This window comes from Dermacentor variabilis, chromosome 6 (assembly GCF_050947875.1).
Source record: "Dermacentor variabilis isolate Ectoservices chromosome 6, ASM5094787v1, whole genome shotgun sequence".
In the NCBI taxonomy this organism is placed as follows: Eukaryota; Metazoa; Arthropoda; class Arachnida; order Ixodida; family Ixodidae; genus Dermacentor; species Dermacentor variabilis.
The window spans coordinates 142,294,251-142,310,974 of record NC_134573.1 but is presented as its reverse complement, the minus strand read 5'-3'; the positions used below and the strand labels follow the sequence as shown (position 1 = coordinate 142,310,974).

The 16,724-nt window shown below is 46.6% G+C and overlaps 1 protein-coding gene across 1 annotated transcript in view; it reads right to left on the bottom strand.

Moving 5' to 3' along the window:
* Nucleotides 1-14,675, bottom strand: part of LOC142585368 (GRAM domain-containing protein 4-like) — a 150,573-nt gene extending 135,898 nt beyond the window's left edge. Inside the window, exon 1 of the mRNA XM_075696084.1 lies at nt 14,311-14,675. Coding sequence (XP_075552199.1) covers nt 14,311-14,382 — 72 coding nt within the window. The 5' untranslated portion in view covers nt 14,383-14,675. The remainder of the gene's footprint in view (nt 1-14,310) is intronic.
* Between the last annotated feature and the right edge of the window lie 2,049 nt (nt 14,676-16,724).

Genomic DNA, 16,724 nt, shown 5'->3' with positions numbered 1-16,724 from the left:
ATTATCGTATTCGAAAGGTAGAGAGTATAGTATCGTATTCGAAAGGTAGAGAGTATAGTGTCGTATTCGAGAGGTAGAGAGTATACTATCGTATTCGAAAGGTAGAGAGTATAGTGTCGTATTCAAAAGGTAGAGAGTACAGTGTCGTATTCGAAAGGTAGAGAGTATAGTGTCGTATTCGAAAGGTAGAGAGTACATTATCGTATTCGAAAGGTAGAGAGTATAGCATCGTATTCGAAAGGTAGAGAGTATAGTGTCGTATTCAAAAGGTAGAGAGTACAGTGTCGTATTCGAAAGGTAGAGAGTATAGTGTCGTATTCGAAAGGTAGAGAGTACATTATCGTATTCGAAAGGTAGAGAGTATAGTATCGTATTCGAAAGGTAGAGAGTAAGGTATCACATTTTGCATTTATGCAGGGAACGAACTTGGACAAAGTGGAGGGGGTGGGGAATGCATGCACCCCTGACGTATGCTACAATGTATCTGATAAAAAGGAAAAAGAGAACAAGAAAAAAGAGAGAGATAAGTTGCAAGGCGATTCAACCTCTATAGGTGGGGTCGATCGAAGATGATGTCGTCCTGAGCGAGTTTGGGATGAGAATGGCGAGCATGACACTCTATCGTGTCACCACCCCTCGCTGAGGGGAGTAGGAGGAGCGTGAGACTGCTCAAAACTTTTTTTTTTTTAACTGGGCTATCTTCGGGATCTGCCGGCATATTTATGCTGCACCAATTTCGTCACCGGAGCACATTTTTTTAGACCGCTAACATGCCCACACGAACGGCTTTATTCTGCAATACCTTCGGGATCGACCCACACTCTTAGACTGCACCACCTCCGCTATCGGTCCACGAAAGAGGCTAGAAAAAACATACCGGACATGAAGAGAACGGGGATTGGGGATGCTTGCTAAGAAAGATATTGCCTTTAAGATCTGTTAATGTGCGGCCAGTATTGTCAGCCACAATTGTGGTGTCTTTTTAGGCATGAAAACTTGTTTCTTCTCTTATGTAATAAATAGAGTTTTGTCCGGTCTTGCCCAAGTGCCGAGGACCAGCTACGGATGTTGAACGTGTCTAGGCTAGCAGCACGGGCCCACGGCTACCCGGAATCGGGTGGCATCAATTGCTTAGTCTCTTAAACAATGTTCATTCACTCACTCCGGTCTTGATCATCGTTCACGTGTGCGCGCCATAATCCTTCTTTGTTGCACGAACAATAATATTTTCAGCTGGTTCCTTGCATCTTACCGCTACGGGCAAATGTATTACAACTGTATTACAAGTATTACAATGCAACTTAGAAAAGAAAGAAAAATGAAGCAAAAAGAAAGAAAGAAAGAAAGAAAGAAAGAAATCTAACTTATTGTAGGACTCCCTACAGCTGTGGTAAAGAAAGCCTCTCTTTTTCATAAAACTCATATCTATATCACTTTCAAAAATAGATACCCCTAGTACTACACATTAAAAATGCATTCAACGCGTTATATGTGACGTCATATTTTATACATATACGTAACAAAAATAAAATACACTCACTTTGAGCATGCCAAATTGCTTGCCATATGTTCTACATCGTCCTTCTATCGTCATCGTCACCCATCATGCACCTCTTTCTTCCCTCTTCCCCTTCCCCCTATGCCGAGTAGCTGGCTAGAGGAATATACCTCAGGCCGACCTCTCAGCATTTCGCATCATTAAACTTCTCTCTCTCTCTCTCTCTCTCTCTCTCTCTCTCTCTCTCTCTCATAATTTGACATAGATAGGACACAGCGATGGCAGAACAACAGCAATTTCCTCCCTGCCCCGTTTAGGTTGACAGAGAAATCTGCCCCGGTCTTTTATTCCTGGCGGAGCTACTTTGTAGGCGGATGCTCGTGCCAGCGTTTCAGTGTGTTTACGGAAGTGGGCGCGCCTTCAAAATTTTGAAATCGATTTTACCGACTATAACACAGACAACGGAGAAATCTGTCCGAGGAATACCGGTGCGATACGCGCTTTCATGTGAGATGTTGTGCTTATGTGTGCGTTTTCCTGCGTGTGAACATGTGTATACATTACCTTTTTTATTGTTATTTTCCTTTGATTTCATAACGCACCTTCGCATGCAGTAGTATGTGGGGAATTTGGCTATATAGGTTAAAATCGACAGTTCTCATAAATGTACATCCGTCCGTCCGTCCGTCCGTCCGTCCGTCCGTCCGTCCGTCCGTCCGTCCGTCTGTCTGTCTGTCTGTCTGTCTGTCTGTCTGTCTGTCTGTCCGTCCGTCCGTCCGTCCGTCCGTCCGTCCGTCCGTCCGTCCGTCCGTCTGTCTGTCTGTCTGTCTGTCTGTCTGTCTGTCCGTCCGTCCGTCCGTCCGTCCGTCCGTCTGTCTGTCTGTCTGTCTGTCTGTCTGTCTGTCTGTCTGTCTGTCTGTCTGTCTGTCTGTCTGTCTGTCTGTCTGTCTGTCTGTCTGTCTGTCTGTCTGTCTGTCTGTCTGTCTGTCTGTCTGTCTGTCTGTCTGTCTGTCTGTCTGTCTGTCTGTCTGTCTGTCTGTCTGTCTGTCTGTCTGTCTGTCTGTCTGTCTGTCTGTCTGTCTGTCTGTCTGTCTGTTTTAAGCCTATTTGCAGCCACGTTACACATCATTCGCATTCCCGTGTTCTGTCACTGAAGACGGACTGTCACATTCTTAGTGTTCTATGGTCACATTTGGGCCCTTGAACCATTATACATCAGACACGTGCACTCAAGTCGTCGTCGTATAGGATGGCACAATTTTCAGCCTCTTCAATGCACCCATTTTAGCCATATTACACACACTGCGTTCCGGCTGTCCTATCGCTGATGACTTATTGTCACTCGACGTTCTTCGGCGCTAAACAACACAGGTCACCATCGTCATCGCCACCATTTCACGAGTGCGCAATTTTAGGCCTCTTTGCAGCATTCCCTCCCCCCCCCCCCCACACACACACCATTACGCACACTTTTTTCACATACCGATCCGTCACAGATGACAGACTGTCGCGTTCTCAGCGTTGCCTGTCCTTCTTTGTGACCTCGTGTGATTAGACACCCCACATCGACGTTCTGTTTACTGCGCTATACTGATGCACAAATGACAAAAAAAAAAAGAAAAGAATAAGAAACTGACACACATGGGGCGCAATTGCACATATGTTGGTCAGTTTCTTTCTTTCAGTCCTTTGTGCAACAGTATAGCGCAGTAAACAGAACGATGTCATACCAAAAAGCCCTAGTGCAAGTCTTATTTCAGGCCGCATCATCATCACCATCATAACCGACTACACGATCTTTCCCTCGCTTTCTGTGATCTCGAGGTTTGCGTCATCAGAGTGCTCGCAAGCTGATCCCAGTTTTTTTTTTTTTCCGTGTTGCTTTCTCTTTTTTTTTTCAATTTGCGCCCTCGATGACGTTCAGCACGCGATCAATGATGACAAAGCAGCAACACATCTGAGAAGGAATAAGAAAGAAAGAAACATAAGAGGGAAAGACGTTGAAAGTAAACGTAACGAGGAGGACCCGGCGATGCTCACGAAAGCTGAGAAGATGAGATCATAATACGCCCATCGTCCTTCGGCCCTGTCTTTCATTCCCTCCCCCCCCCCCCCTCGACCTTCTGTCCAGCTCCTCCATAGGCTGTCTTTCACACTGGCGTTATTGTGCGGCCATAGTAGAGGCGACTTTACACGCACCTAAAAAGGAATAATAATATTAGGGGAAGAGAGATAGGCAGAGAGAAAAGAAAGAGAGGCGGTACAAAAAGGACGGGGTGTGGACGATGAGAGGGGGATGGTGGAGGAAGTAAGGGAGTGGCATGTATTATCCGTGAGCAGCCTTGTGTATATACAGTACGACTCGGGTGGATGTGGCGCGCATTGTGGCCGGCAGCGTCTCAAACACGCGCCCTCAAGGCACGTAGACGCATAGCGCGCCACGAGGAAGTGAGTCCTCGATGAACGAAACGGCCGTGTTTCTTTGCTCGTAGGCTTGCGTGTTCCTTTTTCTTATTCTTTCGGGCCAGCGCTCGCCGATTAGTTGGCCAACCGGATCCGAAACACACGAACGAAAAGGGAAAAAAAATAATGAGAATAATATTAACCAGAAATACAAAAGTGACATAAAAGAGGAAGGGAATATCGGACGCGTGTGCCAATCACTTTTGCTCGGTTCTTTCTTATTGCCTTGCCCGTTGTCTTTCTTTCTTTCTTTCTTTCTTCCTTTCTTTCTTTCTTTCTTTCTTTCTTTCTTTTCCTTGTTGGACACGTACTTGTGTGGAGACGTCAAATCGGAGAGGAGAACAATAAATGAAGAGAGAGAGAGAGAGAAAGAACGAGGAAACCAAGGAAGTCGTGAGCAATAACTGCTGCTGCTGCTGCTTCTACTGGTATTGAACTACGTGTTCTATCTTGCGGAAAACGCGGGGTAAACCACGTAATTCTGGATTCTGGACCCTAATGGTCGGATCAAATAGTTAATATATGCACACGCGCGTTTGGAAACCGGCTACGTAACTACTTCCCGGCCGACGCCTGAAAGCAATACGCAAAGCGCGAGTATGTATTGCATTGGCTAGACCTGCCGGTCCCGACGTGGGACTAGCCGGGTGCGCGACGAGTTCGCGTCCTCGCCGGACCTGCAGTAAAGTTTATTCACTCACTCACTCACTCACTCACTCACTCACTCACTCACTCACTCACTCACTCACTCACTCACTCACTCACTCACTCACTCATTGTCACGAGGTGTATGTGCTGACGGTTTTCTGGCCGGCACGGTATATTACACGATCACTGTGCGTTCCACCAGTGTGCGGCCACCGCGGCAAGGACGCGAACCCGCGACCTCGTGCTCGGCAACGCAACGCGACTGTGTAAGCGGCTATATGTTGACCAGCATTCGTCGCTTGCACCCTTTCTCCTACCAACGTCCCCCTTTTTTCCCTTTTTCTCCCCAGTACAGAGCAGAGCAGGTTAGCGCGCATTACCCCTCAGGCCGACCTCCACTACCTTTCTACAAATAAAATGCCTCATCCTCGTCCAACGCCGCCATTGTGGTGGTAGCACATTAGAAAATCACTTCTGTGCAATTACGCAAGGTCGAGGACCGTTTCACGAAAGAAAAAAAAATCAAGTCGCAGTTTCGTTCGAAAGCGGTAACATGTTGAGAATGATAGCAAAGTATTAGGCAACTACAGGAATCAAGATTCGCGTATAGGTTTTGTCGGCCGTATAGCCCGTTTTCGCAGTTATATCGTGGGCGCCACCAAGCTTGATCACGTGGTGACGCCTTCATTGCTTGCCTGCAGCTGCCTCCGTGTTTACAACGGATGTGCGTGCACGCCTCCTGGTGCGGCTCAGGAAACCTCTGTTTCGGCGGACATCGTAGACGGTGACTGTGCGGATGAGACGAAGCTTTGGCCGCAGCTTCAGAGGACATGGAAGCGCTTTCGGAGCTCATTACATCTCGTGCAAACTGCGCGAGCAGCGTATATATACAGTACGTGTATACTAGAAGCGGGGCTACAAATGCATTCGAAGGTGCACAAAGTTTCCGTTTATGAATTAAATCGAGATCAGTGTCTTTTGCTCTTCGTTCTTTAGTTGGCAAGCACTTCGAAGCAGCGGCTTGTCATGTTTCTGACTCATTAAGAGACTCCTCAGTGCGGTGACTATCTGATTGATTGTTTATTTTCTGCCTAATCATTCGCAGGTGTGCTCAGTTGAGATGAACTTAATCTTCTTGCTGCGCGCGAGGGCTTGGAACGTTGATATTCTGTACATTGTAACAGATTCTAGCAATGTCGTATTATCGCTAGCCACTCGCCTACACTATGAACCGTGACGAAATGGTCAGCTTCGAAGATTCGTACACTGTCACTGTATAGTCGCCGACACGCATGTTTCGGCGCACTGATTCAAGGGTGCGCCAATTCGCTTATTCTGAATACGTTGGCGACAGAGTGGGCATATAAGCTCGCGTGTAAGTTTGGGTGCATTTGTACAGATGAGGCACGAGAAACTTGCTATGCCAGTAAGCGGCGCTACTCCCTTTGTCGCTGGGTATCGAGCGGTACTCACTGTCGCCGACGTGCCGCGGTGTTGAAATTATTTCTCTGGAGTTGAGCTATACAACTCTGGCGGATGAGTGTTCTTTATTTTTTTTTTTTTTCGAGGGGCCGGCAACGTACACGCAGTCCTTACGTAGCAGCGGTCCGTGAACTTGGCCTCACGGACTCGTTGCATTGGTTGATGTGCAAGTCACATTTTTTTTTTTTTGCGACCCAACTAATGCACACGTCTTACCTCTACCGTTACACATTTTACAGCATGAATAGATCACAATGCGTTGCCGAACACCCAGTTGCATTTACGACATCTTATCGCACAGTAGCAAGGCAGAATCGGTACAAATTAAGGTTCGGTATTCGCGCGCTTTCACTGAGGCAACGTGCGGCGAGCCGCCGGAAGTGCCATCTCGTTCCTCTATAGAGCAAAATGCACCGCGAAAATGGTCTATAAGTTGCAGTAAGCATGGCGTAACGCTCGCACAGGCAAACATGAACAGGATCAGTCGATGACCACGAACGCTCGCTGCCACGAAGCTGGCGTGACGAGGAGCACAGACGGAAGGGAGGGAACGCTTCTTATGTCTTTCGTTTCCACGCGTCTCCGAAACGCGACTTCCATCACTGTATGAGCGCGGGACTACAGCGCACGTGAAGCGACCATCCATCTCGGCTCGCCCAGCATTTGCGCCCGCAGGAGATTACCTCCAAGATATATGAGGCTGGTGCACGTGGTGCACGCACTCTGCCGCGCGAACAGCCATGCGCAGCCACAGCCGGGCTAGCGGAGGAGAGACCCGTTCACCTGCCCTCCCCCCCCCTCTCTAGCACGAATGATCCCGGTACCGCGCGTTCGTGTCCCTTGGCCCGCATCAAGTCACCGTGCTTCTGGGCTCCCACTCGCATGCTCTCCCTCGCACGCACAACATACGGTGCGCGATAATATCTTTATCGCATGCGCTTGGACTTGATACGGAACCTCATGGCGAGTCCATATAATTGCTATCGAAATAAAAGAAAAAAAAAGATTGCCATTCACTCGAGAATAACGCGAAGCTACAAAGCGAAACCCCGTATACATGTTTCAAAGAAAGGAAATTTACCAGTTGATATTTGTCTAGCTGGTGCTGGGAACGAGCCCGGTACCAAAGCATTTCAGTGTGGTTCGGTCGGTCTTAACCGTTTGAGATGACAAAAAGGCTGCTAGCAGAATGACAGCACTAGACGGAACTGATCGACAACTGGAAGCGCAGGAAACAGCGGTCATGGCAAGTCGGATTTGCGTCCCCGTGCTATTATATGCACTCGGGTGGGTGACAATATATTTCTTTTTTGTGTTTAAATGTTCGTCGCTGTGCATATCATAATCATCACCCATCACCTGGAGTAGCTTGTCAGGCGAACAGACAGGCTATAGCATCTCCTCCAGCATATCATTAAAGCTTGTACCTCATCCCCCTCTCTAGTGAGTATACTTTGCACTTTGGGAAACGGCAGAATTTATGTCGTCCTTGGCTTACTCCCAAAGGATTTGCTCGAGGAAAACCTGGGAATAGAACTGTTCTTCGAGTTGTGCGTTGAAGGCCATGAGCTTTGTGTTTAAAGGAAAGAGGAAATAGAATGGAAGGAAAGACAGCACGTACACCACTGTCGAGATGCGAAACCACAACCTTCGCGTGTTTTATCCCCACGTAAACCCTTGTTATAGCGAAGTAATCGGTACAGGAAACGGACTTCGTTATGGGCTAGAAGCGTAGATTCTCTAATAGAGCCATAGTAACGAAGCACGTTCGCTACTACCGTGCGGGAGCTGGCTCGATAGTGAGGACGTGGCAGAGAAAGAGGGAAAAGGGAAACGAAGGAAAGGCAGGGAGAGTCAACCAGACGCCAATCCTGTTTGCTACCCTCTACGCAGCGGAAATGGGATTGAGCGATGCAAATAAAGTAAGAAATGAAGGCCAGAGAAGACATTCAGGGTGTCGCTTCGTCCTAAAGGGCACATCATAATTACGGTCGCTCACTGAGGTCTGTCGACTTCACGAACTGCAGCAAGGTACATCTCATCGCTTCCAAGTACTTTTGTCACTAACAAGGATCTTGAATCCAGGTTGTCTAACGCGGTCAAGAGTTTAGAAGGAGCAGCTCGCGGTCGTCATAGGGGGTTACAAATGGAGACGAGGTGCTCGATAGACTCTATAGACGCCAGCAACGTTACTGTCTCGGTTGTGGCTGTGGGTGCGGCATTCACAAAGACCCTTTCGTTCTTCATTGGGATGAGCGACACACTTCCGTGCGACAGTAGAGGATGCGGCACATTCCGGGGTGGGAACAATTTTTACATGACAGTGGCGAAATTCTGATGACGCCCTTGAGGGTGCAGCTGCTTCGTTTGTCGATAAATCATCACGCGTGGTGCAAATTGGTGCCGAGGAGCGGCCGTCACGCTACCGCAGTTCGTATCGTGACCGGAGTTTGGACTCGGTACCACTCTTTGTCATTTCTCTGTTGGTACACGGTGAAAAAAAAAAAATACGCAAAGAGCCATCCGGGGTGTGCTGCACCGAGCGGTTCCCGTGCAAAGTTCGCACTTCGTGCTAAGCTGGGTCCGGTGCCTCTCTGCACTTCAAATATTCCGGTCTACAAAACGCATGCACTGCGATCAAAACCTCCCCCCACCCCTCCACCCCCACCCAAAAGAAAATCGAATAAAGCGACATTTCGAGTGGCGCGATATCGTTACACTGAGGTGTTACTGCGTTATTTATCTGCAAATACTGTCATCCCTGTGCCGGGTTCTTGCACGAGTGGATAACAGTGGAAGCAGCACCAAGAAAATTACTGAGTATCAACTCAGTAATCATGAGCATCAACTCAAAATTTCATTTATTTATTTATTTATTCATTTATTTATACTAGATTGTAAATGTTGGCAACAAGCAAAAAAATAATTAAATTCTGGGGTTTTACATACGTCAAAAAAAAAAAAGAACACGATCTGATTACGAGGAGCGCCGTAGTATAGTAACCTCCGCATTTATTTTGACCCCCTTGGCGGGGGTGGGTGGGGGGGGGGGGTGACCTTTAACGCGCACCTACAGCGTATTTCTTTCCCTTTTTCTTTCTTTCTTTTTTCTTTAAGAAAGCTCGCGCATCATGCACGTATCTTTGGGCGTGCCACCATTAAAGAACCCCAGGGTGCATGGTTAACGCCCTTCTGGAGACCTCCACGACGACGTCTCTCAAATAAGATACCGCGCTGTTTATTGGCGATCAAAACGAGAACAAGGTAAAAAAAAAAAAAAAGCGGGAACCAACGTTTCGACAAGTGGACTTGTCTTTTTTTTTTTTTCTCTCTCAAAGCGACGTATATGCTTTCCTCGGCACAGTACATATAGGAAAGCGTATGTCGCCTTGAACAAAGGACGCTTGACCGAAACGTTGGCTCCCGCTCTTCTATCCTGGTTCTCGTTTTGCTCATCGTCTTGAATTTCCGCCTCCCGCCTCTTCCCCGTGTTTTCCCTCCATGCTGTTTATTGTACTCTACCCGCCGCGGTTGCTCAGTGGCTATGGTGTTGGGCTACTGAGCACGAGGTCGCGGGATCGAATCCCGGCCACGGCGGCCGCATTTCGATGGGGGCGAAATGCGAAAACACCCGTGTGCTTAGATTTAGGTGCACGTTAAAGAACCCCAGGTGGTCGAAATTTCCGGAGTCCTCCACTACGGCGTGCCTCATAATCATAAAGTGGTTTTGGCACGTAAAACCCCAAATATTATTATTATTATTGTACTCTGTAAACATCCAACTCAATTTAGTGCGCGTACGCCTAGGGCTTTGTGAACCCGGTCACACGTCTCGCCAAGTTTCTTGCGATAATGCTTGCTCGCGCTTGTCAGCAAACAGGGCATACGTAAAAAAAAAAAAAAAAGACTAAAGGTCGTTGAGCGCAGGGAAATGCGAGGACAAAAGAAATCAGATTGGACGCAAGGTGCGCTGTACCAACAACAATGATTTTTAATTCCTTCGTCGAGCCGAACAAGAAAAGTATACATTTGCTTTCAATCCTGTCTCATATTCGTGCCTCGTACGTGTTTTGAGCGCCGTTTTCTTCGATGCATTCACACCAGCGAGCTCACGTTCAAACTCGTTTAAGTTACTAGCTTATAGCTAGTAGCTACAACGTTCCTTTCTTTTCCTTTTTCTATATACTTACCTGCCAAACTGTACGATTTTATCGCAAGAGCGCCCGGTTTTTAAGGCTTGTTTGTATACGATTGTCGTACCGTCACTAGTTAATCATTTTACGATTACTTTTTTTTTATTATTTGCGTCTTAGATTAAGGCGGCACTGATTTCAAAAGATAAAGTCACGCAGTCGCTGACCAATTTCAGAGTACGATTTTTCGGACTCGTCGATTATACGGACCTTCACGCCGCAGCGACACGAGCTTATGGAACGAATGTATAGCTACAGCCGAAATTTTGGTCGCCGTTACGTGAATATTTCACGAATAAACTTCACAAACAATTTTATTTGTGGCACAGAACACTGTTGCTGTGAACATAGCGCACGCCTGTTCAAACAACTAGTTCAAATCGTCCCTCCGAAATTAAAAGTCTGCGAATGTCTAAATTTTAGCATATTTCATCAAATTATTGTATTTTTTGGCTTCAAACGTCGTACCCATTTTTTTTATTATTGTAAGGTTTGCAAGTCTGTAATAGAAGTGTAATCCGTCTTTTGCGTATGTCTGTATCTCATTCACACGCCGACAAAAGCTATACTTCTATATATTAAAAAAAAAATCCGAGCACGAGGTCGAGGGATCGAATCCCGGCCATGGCAGCCGCATTTCTATGGGGGCGAAATGCGAAAACACCCGAGTACTTAGATTTCGGTGCACGTTAAAGAACCCCAGGTGGTCGAAATTTCCGGAGTCCTACACTACGGCGTGCCTCATAATCGGAAAGTGGTTTTGGCACGTAAAAGCTCATAATTTAATACTTTTATAAAATGACAGGTTTTAACAACGATGTTTTTTTTCCTTGGTTTATTTTTTAAATTTCAGGCACACATGACGAAAACACATACACGGAGCACCACAGAACCAATGAGTTCCTCTTCATTATTGAAACTCGCTGCCTGCAGGTTGCGGTTAATCTTCACACGATGGTCGAAATTTCCGGAGTCCTCCACTACGGCGTGCCTCATAATCAGAAAGTGGTTTTGGCACGTAAAACCCCATAAATTAATTAATCTTCACTGGAAGACTGACCGCAACACTAAAATGGTGGTAAGGACAAGCATCCTACTAATACAGAATAGCAATTGAATTCCTTTCAGGTGGAAGATCACTTGAACGAAATGAGTCGCTGATGAAATTACGGGTTCGGCATTTCGATATACAACACGCGTGTTTTCCGCAGGCTGTGCATTCCGATGAGTATAGAAACATGTCAAAGTGTAAGGATAAGCACCCTACTAATACAGAATACCAGTTGAATACCTTCCAGGTGGAAGGTCACTTGAACGAAATGAGTCGCTGATGAAATTATGGGTTCGGCATTTCGATATACAACATGCGTGTTTTCCGCAGGCTGTGCATTCCGATGAGTATAGAAACATGTCAAAGTGTAAGGATAAGCACCCCACTGATACAGAATACCAGTTGAATACCTTCCATTTTGTTCAAGATCACTTGAACAAAATGAGTTGCTGATGAAATCAGGGGTTCGGCATTTCGATATACAACACGCCCGTTTTCCGCAGGCTCTGCATTCCGATGAGTATAGAAACATGTCAAAGTGTAAGGGTAAGCACCCTACCGATACAGAATACCAGTTGAATACCTTCCAGGTGGAAGATCACTTGAACGAAATGAGTCGCTGATGAAATTATGGGTTCGGCATTTCGATATACAACATGCGTGTTTTCTGCAGGCTGTGCATTCCGATGAGTATAGAAACATGTCAAAGTGTAAGGATAAGCACCCTACTGATACAGAATACCAGTTGAATACCTTCCAAGTGGAAGATCACTTGAACAAAATGAGTTGCTGATGAAATCAGGGGTTCGGCATTTCGATATACAACATGCGTGTTTTCCGCAGGCTGTGCATTCCGATGAGCATAGAAACATGTCAAAGTGTAAGGATAAGCGCCCTACCAATACAGAATACCAGTTGAATACCTTCCAGGTGGAAGATCACTTGAACAAAATGAGTCGCTGATGAAATTATGGGTTCGGCATTTCGATATACAACATGCGTGTTTTCCGCAGGCTGCGCATTCCAACAAACATGCCAAAGTGTACATCGTCACAACTGTTTCGCACCATGGATATCGCACGGAATGAGAATTTAAATGAAAGTCTTTGTGAAGAGTTCGTTGAAGCGCACCCAAAACGAAATAGAGCCCCTGCCGCAAATAAAACGATGTTCGATTGTGTCAGGTACGTCACGCAAGCGCAACAATTAATGAACGTCACGAAATTGTCTCTTGAACGTAGCCAGCTCCTGACAGTCAAGGTTTCAGAATGTAATTTAAAAAAGAGGGATTTTTTTCTTCTTCCTTTCTTCTTTTAGATAGAGGCAGAGGCATTTTACGCACACGAGCTATAGTATACCTTCTGTCCTGGCGGGTGAAAGTATTTCGTGCGGTAAAGTGGGTAACGGGAACGACAACGATGTTAAACCTCTGTAAAGGTGTTTTCGCGATAGGCGGTACAAATATTCATTTGAAAACCTCACTGTTAGAGATCGAACGAACCGAAGATACCCTTCACGCGTGAACCCGCAGTGATATATTCGCAAAGAAAAAACAATTTGATGAAACCGACACCTTAGGTAAAACATTCCTCAGGTTGACCTGTAAGAAATCTCCAACTGTAGGGTGAGGAATGTCACATACACACACAAAAAAGAAGTATAGCGAGATGCCAGTTGCCACGCACACACACGTACTAAGCCCAGCCCACCTCCGCTAACCGGCCTGAAAGGATTATCTCGTCTCATGGCTTCGTAAGTTGGTGACCGTATGAAAGTCGCAGTGAAAACGTTGAATGTATGATCTGGCACAACGGAACACTTGTAATACATAGAAAAGCTTTTGTTGCCAATATCACGTTTGCATGCCTCAGCTATACCGAAAAATTGAATGGTTGTCCTGTACAAAGGATTTAACTAACTTTGTGATGTCCAAGGGCCGGAACTCTCCCTTTCCAACAGTTTGCATGTGTGCACATTTAATGGAACACCGAGGTATATGGGGGGGGGGGGGGGGCACAGACAACGCTATTCCAGCGAACGGAGTGTAGATGTAGACCACCATGACCCAAACCACAGAGGATTTTGAACGAACGGTGTCGTAACAGAGGTGGTAGCCCGGTCAGAGATGCTGAAACTCTCCGGGCGGGGGGTGCATGTCACTCATTTACGAAACTATCATATCGTAAAGCACTGTTTTGTGCACGTGATGACGCATAGTCGGTATAGTGCTTTGCTGCAGACGTGGATTCTGCGCAGAATCAGGGTTTATCTAGTTGAAAACCATCGAGCATTGTATTTACAAGCCATTAACAAAAGAAAAAGAAATAAAATCGCAATAACAGTATTCAGCAATTGACATCTATAGAACGTTGCAAAAGATAATTCGTTAAATCACTGCGTAAGCAGAACCTGAATCCCTTTTTAATCCTTTCCGTGCACACAAATATGAGTAGCTGGTTTGAGTGGCATCTACGCATAAGTACGAGCTATTTAGAAATTTTAGAAAGGACTAAACTTGTGTGTCTTTATAATAAACACATATGAAATACAGAGGAGACGGGTGTCGAGTGCGACGTGCGACCGCCCTCGACACCGTAGGCTGCTTATTCACGTAGCGTAAGCGCAGGCCCCTTTTTCCATTCTGCGCATTTACATTAAAAACCTCGCGCTTGTAATTACTATGTGACGTCACACCGTCCCGCACGGAGCACGGACGTCCGCTACGTGATTTCGACCTCAATTCCCTCCAAGGCCACGCACTCAGTGTCGCACGCGAAAATTAAGTAGCAGAAGAAAAGAAGGGACAATGCTCGGGCATCTTAGCTGGCGAAATTAGAGTGGTTCCCCCTAGACAATGGTTTTGCGATTACCGGCCACCGCGGTTCCCACCGGCAGGGCTCCTAAATGTGGAGACTCTCTGCGCGACGTAATGGCGAGATAATTATGATAGGCAGATATAAGTATGCGACTTCTACCTTGTGCGCTTTTCGGAAGAGTCTCGGCGACAGTAGCGGCATCCCGAAGCGCTTGGAAGGCTGCGCCGACATGAAGAACGCCGCAAGGCACTTGTGTGTCGTCTGCTCTCGGCTCTCCGACCGTCGTCTGCTACCGCTGGTGGCCCGATTTCGTATCCAGCTAGCTTGGCTGTCGTCGTCCGTTCTGCTACAGCTACTGCAAACTCACTCACAACCGAGAGTCCGGCGGGCGCTTCACGCACCAAACACAACTCACACGCTCTCACTACTGTCGATCAAGGAGGCACTTGGGTCGTGAATGTCGTCGTCGATTAGGCCCCGGAAAATAAACGCTTTCAAAAGGCGCGTCGCACGCGGTTCGCCGCATTCAGCTTGCACTGCTCAGACGAGAGGGAGGCGCGGCGTTTCTCTCTCTCTCCTCGCCCCCAATGCCCGGCGCGCTGACGTCACGAGAAAGCGCGAACCTTCTTGGGCTTGCGTTCTCTTCGCCTTTCCTTCACGAATATAACGTCTCTTTCTCTCTTCAAGGTCGGCCGGCGCCACAGCGGAGCAGCGGGATGGCCGGAATTGATGAAGCCACTATTATTATTGTTTTCCTTATTTTCCTTTTTTTTTTTCGCGTTTATTCGCATTCTACTTTCTCCGCAATGGAGCGGACAAGGCTTGTCGTGGACTCGTTGTAGTAGGTGCAGTGCGCAGAGTGTGATGGGCACTGTCGCGTCCTTGTAGTGTGCCGCCGCGACACTTTTGATCGATGGCTCTAAGGGCGGGAAATCCACATGACATGCCCACTGTTACCTTGTTCGTGTTTTTCGAGTGTTACACATTCGTTCTTCAACGGCTTTTGCTCCGAGCGTCGTATATCGATGAAGCCTGCCTAAGCTTTCTTCTCCACACTGACAGCTGTCATTTTTATGTGAGCCCGCTGCATGTCTTCTGACGAGTTGCTTTCATATTGCCCAGTCACTCATCCGGATATGTGAAAGTCGCAGTTGTGTGGATTTGCTTAAAGGGACGGGGAAAAAAAATGGAACACGTACCAAACTGCAAAATGAGTCTCGGGTCTATTGTTAGCAACGTCTTTCAATGCTTGACGTTTTTTTCTTTCTTTCTCTATCTTCTTTTTTTTTCTCTCCCGCATTTCGAGGCATACTACTGGACCGCACGTTTCTTGACGCTCTGTAGGCTTTTGTTCTTCACGAAGATAGCCAAGAATAATAACCGTGTACGCGTTTCTAAATGTTAGCCCACCCATTGTTTACACCCCTAGTCAATTTATTTCATTTACTTTGTATAAATCTATTGCTTCGAACATCCAGAAGATCTTCATCACCTTGACTAGAATGGTACGAGTGTAGTTTACGTACACGAGCCACTGTTCAACTGAATAATTCGGATAATGCTATAAGGATAAGGATTGCATCGGAATCTCAACTGGAGGTATCTACGATTACAAATATATATATTGTGTCGTGGTATCATTTGGCATCGTGGTTGGCAGTGAGACTAACACTTCGTGTATCTTATTGTGTCCATCTATGTATTATATATGGGTTCGTGGTTCACGGATGCCATGGCTATCTAGTACACTATAGCCATGGCGATGTGCAGCAGGCTAAATTCTGAACTTAATATTTTTTTTTAGCCAGATTTAGCTTGATTTATGTTATGTTTACTTATGTTCTGATTTATTCCTCCATTTTCAATAAATACGCATTCTCCAAGTTCTATCTCCTTAATTCTAACCTTCTAATACCAGTGTCATACGGCGCACTTTCGATCGCAATCGTACCCGATCGGTATTGACTTTATCGGTCGTGATTGGCTCCGTTTTTGCGCGAACTGCGGGATGGAGCCAATCGCGGTCGAGAATTTCGATCCGGATCGGGCTCGATCGCGATTGAAAGCGACCGTGTGGCACCGATATGAACTATATTAGTTTACTGATTTGTCATTCTATAAATTCAAATTTATTATTTTGGGCTACCCAACTTCTGGCTAATCCCCCAGAGTGGGTACGCGCCATTACCGCATAAAGCTCTATACATCAACATCAACGATGACATCGACGACGAATGGTAAGGAGGTATCAGCAAAACTCGGGGGGGGGGGGGGGGGAGGTCTTTAAAGCAGCTTGCCTAGCGCGCAGCTGCGAATGCTTTCTGCAAACGATGCTACCCTGAACATCGTGCGACTTGTGCGTAATAATGCACTGACTGTCACCGTCAGTGCTATCACAGTTTTTGGGCAAAGCCAGAGCTGCATCATGAGTTGTGTTTACAAAGACTTTACTATATAACTTCGTAATGTAAAGGATTGCACGTGAAGTGCAGAAGGCAGCCCTACGCAAGAGTCCTAAAAATGGTGGCCTTGACGTTGTCGGTTCTTTCAAAAGCCCGCAGAGCTCGCAGTAC